The sequence below is a fragment of the Diabrotica undecimpunctata genome, chromosome 11, assembly GCF_040954645.1.
Source record: "Diabrotica undecimpunctata isolate CICGRU chromosome 11, icDiaUnde3, whole genome shotgun sequence".
NCBI classification, from domain to species: Eukaryota; Metazoa; Arthropoda; class Insecta; order Coleoptera; family Chrysomelidae; genus Diabrotica; species Diabrotica undecimpunctata.
The window spans coordinates 23,489,363-23,498,272 of NC_092813.1; the positions used below are offsets into that span (position 1 = coordinate 23,489,363).

Below are 8,910 nucleotides of genomic sequence, written 5' to 3' on the forward strand. Positions count from 1 at the left end.
AAACAACCATTCTCTCTACACTACTGTCACAACACTCCCCCCAAAAGAATTTTTCAGCCCCCTATTGTTAACATCATATCTATTATACCTCACTATTTCATTATTTTACAATCTTCACGTTTACATCATATTCCTGTCCATTCTTTTTCTTTTACTAGTTCTCTGTCTTTTCATATATCTACCATCCACTTATTAGTTCTAAACTCAGTAAACATTTAAACACAATCCAGCTATTCATCATAATTCACATTCAGAAAATATATTTTGTTCAGGGTGCTAGATGCTTTAAGCATGAAGGACCTCTATCATCTCTAATTTTGTTGATTAACTCATTCATTCCCCTTTAACCCACTCTCCTTTATTCTTTAGTCTTTTCATTTACTTTTATTTCTGCCAGGTCTCTGAGGATCTCAGCCTTTCCAAATTTTTTAAATTTAATCACATATATTATAACTTTAATTCCTTCAGCCGGAAGATTTTCAATTCCTTTTCTCAATCTATTGGACTCCCTTATATTAAAATTTTTACGATACAAGCAGTATTAAACAATTTCATCTACATACGAAGTCTTACATTAGCTACAAATATATACTATTTATTTTTCCTTGTCCTAGATGTAAGCAACATAAAAGGACATTTCCATATATTTCAGCTAATTCGTCACAAATTACACCTTTTAGACCACACTCCATACGATAAAGAGTAACATAAGCTGCCTAATGCATACGTCATCCTCTTAAACATGACCTTCAACAACACCAGTAATTTACATCTTTTATATTCAATATTAAATAATTATAGAAAAATTTTTAAATCCCAACACCTGGATTTCTGTTATCATTTTAACATCATCAAAGTTTTTTAATCTTTTGGCTGTAGTAATATAATGTTTAACTAACACTGTTTCATGGTTCATTGACATTTTGTTTTTGACACCGTTCATAGGTGTCTTATCAATCAGTTGCCAGCTGAAGTCCGTTTGAAGAGGTTTACTCTCCGGACACTGGAACTCACTTAAGCATGGGTGTATGTTACCTGAAGTAAAATCTAATTAAAATATTAAACATCATATAATATTATCAACATCATGTACAATCTTTGGTAACACATTTCATTTTAAAGGGTTTTTACCCAAATATTTTGGTGGCTCAGGCATGGTAACCTGTAAGTATAACCATTTTATTGTTTCTTTAACCTTAGTCAAAATTTTAAACCACGTTTGCTGTAATTAAATGGTTTATACTTATTTTAGGTATTTTAACCTGATGATGGAACAGTTGTTCCGAAAACGTTCGTGCTTTTAATGTTGCCCTTTTAAGGGTTTTTATAAAATAAAATATACCCACATACAAAGACTAACCTCTTTTATTGAAATACTTTGCAGTTTATTTTTTAGTCTGGTGGTGAGCGTCCAGCTTTCACATCCAAATGTTAAAATAGGTACAAAAACTGTGTTGTAGATAGCTATCTTTGCTTTTTGGGATACTTCTTTTTTCGATAGGAATGTGCTCTTAATTGCGTGGTATATCCGGGAAGCGTTTGCTATTCGATTGTTTATCTCTGCTTCTTGTGTACCCCTACTCTCTAGTTGCAGTCCTAGGTATTTGAAGGTTTCGACTTGTTCTAAAGTATAGTTATTGATTTTAATGTTTGTATGTTGGTCTGTTTTCTCATATACCATGACCTTGGTTTTACTTTCATTAATTCTCAGGTTACGTTTTTCAAGTTTATCTCTCCAAATCTGGAGGTTTCTCTTAAGTGCGTCCTTGTTTCTTCCAAATACGACGAGGTCATCTGCTAATGCGCACTCCGCTATCTGTATCATTTCCAGGTTTCTATGCCCAACAAATATTCTCGATGTTTCTTCTCTAGTTTCCTTCATTACATCATCTAGTACAATATTCAACAGGATGGAGCCTAGTACACCTCCTTGTCGTAAGCCATCATTGACTTTAATCTCTTCTGATTTCATATTATCTGTTCTTACTCTGTTTCTTGTGTTCTTGTATAGGCTCATAATAGCTTTTCTGAGTTTGCTGTCTACTTCTCTGTTTCTTAGGCTTTTGTCTATTTCGGTTCGCGGGGTTCTATCAAATGCTTTTTCGATGTCTATGAAGGCTTGGTATAGTTCCGTGCTTGTATTTCGTGCATTTTGTATTAGATGCTTGAGTGTAAAAACATGGTCATGGATGCTTCTTCCCTTCCTGAAACCGCTCTATGACTGCTCCAGCTTATGATCTACTTCTTGTAATAGTCATTTCTTCAGTAGTCGTTTGTAAACTTTGGAAGGGATATTCAGGAGAGTTATACCTCTGTAGTTGCTGCATTCTCATCTGTCACCTTTTTTGAAAATGGGTAGAATAACGCCCACTTTCCAGTCTTTTGGGATCTTGTTCTCATTACATGCTTTATTGCAAACTTTTCTAAGCATTTCATTTCCATTTTCTCCCATATTTTTTAGCATTTCCGCAGTTATCTTATCATAGCCAGCTGCTTTTCCTCTTTTGAGCCTAAGTATTATTTCTCTTATTTCTTCTATTGTTATTTCGTTTTGGTAAGGGTTCTCATATGACTTTTCTTCAGTGTTGTCTATTTCAATATTATAGTCTTTTTGAGTCAAAAGGTCTTCGAAATATTCCTGTTCATAATATTTTCGTTCTCGCAGAGGATGTGGCCATCTTTGTTTTTAATTTGTTTTGGTGTTTGTTGTCTGTTCTATGTTCTTAGGCTTCTCAGAGTTTTGTAAAATAGTTTTTGGTTAGTGTGGTAGTCCTTCTCCAGCTTATTCCCAAAATCCTCCCAGCTCTTCTTTTTTGCTTTAATCACCATATTTTTTACTTTTGCCCTCTGTTGCTTATATTTTTGATAGCTTTCTGCATTCTGGTTCCCTAGATATTTCTTCCACGCTAACTTCTTGGATTTGACTTCTTCTTTTATTTCATTACTCCACCAATTCGTACATTGTCTGTTTTTATTGATTTTAGCTATTCCGCAGTTTTGTTTGCCCCCATCTAGGAGGGATTCTTTAAGTTTTTGCCAAGTTTCTTCTAAGCCATAGTTCTGCTTTAAGTGCTTTTGTAGACTATTATTCACATAGCTTTTGTATTTCTGTGCTATTTTGTTATCTGCTAACTTGTATGACCTAATAACTGCGTTGGTGAGGTTTCTTGGGGTTATGTCTCTTTTTCTTGGTACCTTCTGCGTGCGTTTTTGTTCCACACCGATATTAGTTCGGGATACTACCAGATAATGGTCGCTATATATTTCTGCTCCCCTTCTGACTCTGACTTCTTTAATACATTGTCTTAAGGGTCTGTTTACCAATACATAGTCAATAATGGACTTTTCTCCTCTACTCTTGACTTCTCTGGTATATTTGTGCACATCTTTGTGTTGAAAAAACGAATTCATAATTATCAGGTCATTCTCTCTACAAAAGTCTATAATTCGTTGACCATTATTGTTTCTTACTTGTTCTCCGTGTTGTCCTAGTACATCTGAGGATTCTTGGTCTTTTACGCCTACTCTACCATTGAGATCGCCAATTATTATTATGTTACTTTCTCTGCTATCTATGATCTCCGTCGCCTTTTCCCAAAAAATGTCCGTTTGGTCCATATATAACAAAGATGTTGACTGGTTTCTTCTCTTCGGTTGTCATTCTAATTTTTAGGATCCTTTCGGTAATACATTCCCAATATTTAATGCTACTAGTCAAGTTTCTATTGATGAGACAACCAACTCCTTCACGTGATCTTTCTGACGAGGGTGCTCCACTGAGTTTTAAAAAATGGCCATTTTCAAGAAACTGTGTAATGTTACCTTTTCTTTTGGTCTCTGTGATTCCTAGTATGTCTATTTTAGCCTTATTAAATTCTTCTACAAGTTCAGCCTCCTTGCCGTTGAGACGTTCCTACGTTCTTACGCTCTTACGTTCCATGTTACTATTGTCCATATTTCAGGTATTCTGGTTTTTTGAGTTGCCGTTGTTTTCATACTTTTAGTCTCATTGATTGCAGTTGCTTTGTGTATTTGTAAGCGTTTCTCATCTTCCTTCTTTTTTAAGTTTCCATACTGGTCTTTGTATAGTGCTTTACTACTACTCATGTCCTTGTTCATTGTCTGATTCGTCGTCGTTTTTCCATTGCCGTTTTTTATTAGTTTTTTGGTTTGTCTATCTTATTTTCTTTATTATTCCATTTCCATTCTTCCTTATTTACCCACAATTTATTTATGCCAATCTTTACGACGTTGCCTTTATCTACGTCGTTGCCGTTATCTGTCTCTTCTCGTGCAATCATTCTTATAGTTTATTGTATTTCTCTTTCTTTCATTGTGGTGTCGTTGTTGATATATATTTTTTCTTCCTTGTGGTTTTTTAGCTTGTACTTGTTCTTCATGACTTTGATTTTTTCTTCCTGATCTTCTAGTTCGATCAGACAGATTTTTGTTCCCAACTTGTATGCATCTTTGATTTTGACCTCAATTCCCATATATGTTTTGAATATATTCAGCATCGCCTCTTTTATTACTCTTTGATCATAGGTATCTATAAATTCAACACTACATTGTTTTTCCTCCTTTGTTTTTCCATAAATTCCATATTCTCCTTGATTTCTTTCAATTCCTCTTTGATTTCTTTGTTTTCTTGTTTTAGGTCTTTGTTTTTCTTCTTTAACTTTTTATTATCTTCGATGAGCTGTTCTATTGCTTCTTTACTGCTCTTTTGGTCGTTCTTTATCTCTGTGACATCTTTTGCCAACTTGTTCATCATTTCAATTATGGTATCTAGTTTTGATTCATGCTTATTCCGTGGTGAGTTTGTTGAGAGCTTTCTATTCTTCGTATGCTCTCCTCTTTCTTCATCTTTGATGTCATCCTCCCTCATTTTTCTTTTTAGTCCGTCGTCCGTTACTGAGCTAGCGCTCTCCCAATCTTTTCCTTTCTTCAAAAACTTTTTCATTATTCGGCGCCAAGCTCTATCTTCCACCTCAACAGTCCAGAGAAAACAGTGTCTACCGTTTATTTATTACAACCAGCTAAAATATTGTCGCCTGGGATATTTTGCTCACAGTGGCAACGTCGCATAAAAATTGGTGAAGACTTCAGTGAATGTTTTGCTTTTTATCGTGCTTATCAGTTAACCTCTTCGGTGTATTTTGGTTAATTGCTTATAATTATTTCATTGACTCACCTTTTAGAAGTCCACTTTTTATACTGCTGATTAGTTTTTAACTTTGTTTTGCACTCTAACTAATTTTGATTGTTTATTTCTCGTTGTAACTTTCGATAAATCAGGTTAATTACAGCCGAAACAACAAACGTATTTATCTAATCGCTACCACGTTGCCAAAGTAATGATACACAATTAAATTCAGTAATTTCATAGGAAGAAAAGCTGTTTTTGAGCTACCCCTAAAGTTAGGTGGCCTAACCACAACCAAGAAAATCAAAGGACTCTCCTTTACCCAGGACATCCAAAGTAACGATCAGTACAAGCCTCCCCATTCGTAAGTCATACGATACGGAGAAGTGGTCGCACTGTTCAATGGAAAACATATGTTTCTAGGGGATGGGTTGTACGCGCGCGCGTGTGTGTATGTGGCAAACTGAAAGTACGGAGAAAGTATATAGGAGAGTTCGTTGATGATCAAAGAGGAGAAGCGAACAAAAAAGATAAGAAATACGAATTAGAACCAGACATAACAAAATGTTAAGTATAGCACACTTAAAGAAATAAAAACTAGTAAAGCCATTTTCCAAGCAGATATTTAAACACGGTGGAGAGCAAATCGTCAAATTGGTGAAAAAAGTAGTTTATACAATTTGGTCTGGGAAGCAAATGCCTTAAAATTATTGTAGCTTAAGCTTAATATGCTCTTTACATAAAAATGAGAACCAACTAAAATGTAATAATTACCGTGGAATAATTCTCCTGGACCCACCATAAAAGATATTTTTAAACTTCTTGCATGAGAAATTAAAGCCTTGTACGGAATTTCTATCAGCAGTAAATATTCAGAACGACTCGTCAACCCCATTAGATAAAGTTGACGAAATATATTGAAAGTTTAGACAAGGATACGTGCTGGCGTGTCAGATGTTTAAAATAGCCTTAGAAAAAGTCGTACCAGAAACTAATGTAGATAGCGGGGGGACTATATTTTAATAGATCAGTTCAAATTCTAGCATATGCTGACGACGTGGACATTATAACAAGAACCAGACTGAGAACCACAAAAATCCTAATAGAACTAGTAGCAGCAACAGAACGAATGGGATTACATATAAATCAAAATAAAACCAAATCCATTCTATCTAACACAAAACTCGAGAGAGTCAATAACTAAAACTTCTAAGCGGTCAATGAGTGCTTATATCTATGGACATCGGTTAACTCCAATAATAACAGATTAGGAGAAATAAAAAGCTTAACCGTCTGCAGTAGGTAGGGCATGTAGATTAGCATTAGGCACCTGCACAGCCGGTGGGAATAAGAAGACGAAGCAAACCAAAGCTAAGGTGAATAGACAAGGTAACACAGAATGCTAAGAAGATCGTTGTTGCCAATTGGAAAATCCAAGCAAGAAACAAAGCAGAATAAAGCAGAAATCTTGAGAATGAACAAAGAAGAGCTGTAGTACAGTGATGATAATGATAAAAGCCATTGTTCCAAGTAACTTTTAAGCAAAGTTGCTTTATATATATATATATATATATATTTTCGTCGATAAACATGCATATGACTCAATAAACAGGGCACATTTATACAAAATATTAATTGAATTTGAAATACCGTCCAAACTTGTTAGGCTCATCCGAATGACGATGACGGAGACAGTGGCTCAGGTACAGATACAACGTGAGATGATATTTCCATTTCAAATAAAACAAGGAATAAAATGGGGTGATGAGCTGGCACCAACAGCGTTTTATTTAGTACTGGAATATGTAGTTAGAAAAACGGCAGAAGGTAGAAATAACACACTTATCAATAAATCAGTTCAACTGGTAGCATATGGAGATGGCAACAGTAAAAAATATGTATACGAAACTTTAGTTACTTGCTAAATAAATAGGCATATCAGTAAACATATAAAGGCTTAAATCCTAGCACAAAGTCAATCGTAGAGAGCAACACGACCCTAAGAGTAAACATCACAGAGGACAACATTGACGACGCAAAGCTTAGCAGAAAAATCATCGTTAGCCAATATGGCATATGACCCAGATATTTAAATCACGTGACGTACATCGAAGGACTAAAATACGAATGTACAAGACCATAATCCGACCGATATTAAGCTAAGGATGTAAAACGTATGAAGGAAGAAAACAGACTTCCAATAAAAACTGTTGAATGTAAGAATCAGGGGAAGAGACCGAATGGAAGACCAAGAATGCGATGGAAAAATTATGTAGATGAGTACGCAAAAAATCTTCTTGGTAGTCGGTCTAGAGGAGAATGGCTACAGACTGTAATGATTAAAGGTGAGCACCAAGTTCACAGAATGGAGACCAAGAACTCGTTTGAGAGTGTGTCAAGCACTTTAACTGTCCCAGTAGTGTGTTCGTACAGTTCAAATTTGACTCTGTACAATACTTTGCGCTAGTCTATAAAACAAATGTCTTCTTCTTCTTCCTCCTTTTCTGCTTGTTTATTGGTGGAATAATACCTCTATAGAAGGATGTCACTCCATCTTTTGCGCAGTCGTTCAATACTTCTTCTGCCGATTGGTAACTTATTCATTTATACACTGTATGTTACATTGTCTTCTAATGCCTTTACTTCTCTTTCGCTTTCTCAGCGTATTTCCTGTAATTCTTCTTAGTACTCTCATCTCTGCAGTTTCCAGTAGCCTTTGCGTTGTGGCTGTGTCGGGTCGTGTTTCTAAAGCATATGTCATTATTGATCTTACACTGGCTTTATAAATTCTTGACTTCACTCAGTGTTAATATGTCTGTTTCGCCATATAGTATTATTAAGGCATTCTGCCAGCCAATTTTCTTTTTGTACTTGATCTCTAACTTCTTTGTCCAGGTCTTCATAGCTATAAAGTGTAATTTTCAGGTATATTATTTCCATTACTTGTTCAACACTGATGCCATTAATTTCTATTTTACATCTAGTTGATTCTTTGCTGACTACTATTGTTTTAGTTTTCTGAGATGAAATTGTCATATTAAATTATTTTGCTCTTATGTTAAATCTGTGGACCAGTCTTTGCAGACTTTCTTCATCTTGGGCTATTAATATTGCGTCGTCTGCGTAACAGAGTATTTTTATTTATTTTTTTCCCATTCTGTATCCTCTTAGTTAGTTAACACTTTTGATGATTTCATACATGATCAAATTGAAGAGCGTAGGACTCAATGAATCCCCTTGTCTTATTCCGCTAACTATTTCTATAGGCTCTGTAAGTTGTTCATCTATTCTGATTTTCATTTTGTTGTTTTGGTAGATGTTTTCGATAGTTTTTATAATATTTAGGGGAACTCCATTATACAGAAGATGGATTACATCTTTGAGTCTTACTCTGTCAAACGCTTTCTTTAGGTCAATCAGATACAGAAATGCTGGTCTATTATACTCTAGTGATTTCTCATTAATTTGCTTTATAACGAATATTAAATCCGTACACGATTTTTAACTACGAAAACCCTGTTGTTCATCTGATAAACTTATCCTCTAATTAATTTATTATCACTTGTAAAATGTTAGTTGAAAGTTTTAGCGTAGTATTTAAGAAGTTTATACCACTGTAGTTTTCTAGTTGTTTTTTTATCTTGTATAAAACAAATGTATAGTGGGATATTAAATTCCATAGATTTTTCTATTATTTGTCTTATGTTCAGAAGATGTTCTCAAGTAAATTTGATAAATCCAGTTTGCTCTTGGGGTATTTCTCG

The 8,910-nt window shown here is 34.7% G+C and overlaps 1 protein-coding gene across 1 annotated transcript; it reads right to left on the bottom strand.

Moving 5' to 3' along the window:
• Positions 1-2,715: 2,715 nt before the first annotated feature.
• On the bottom strand, positions 2,716-3,618 carry LOC140452770 (uncharacterized). Its single transcript, XM_072547096.1, has one exon. It carries the CDS (start codon positions 3,616-3,618, stop codon positions 2,716-2,718), a length of 903 nt encoding a protein of 300 aa, XP_072403197.1.
• Between the last annotated feature and the right edge of the window lie 5,292 nt (positions 3,619-8,910).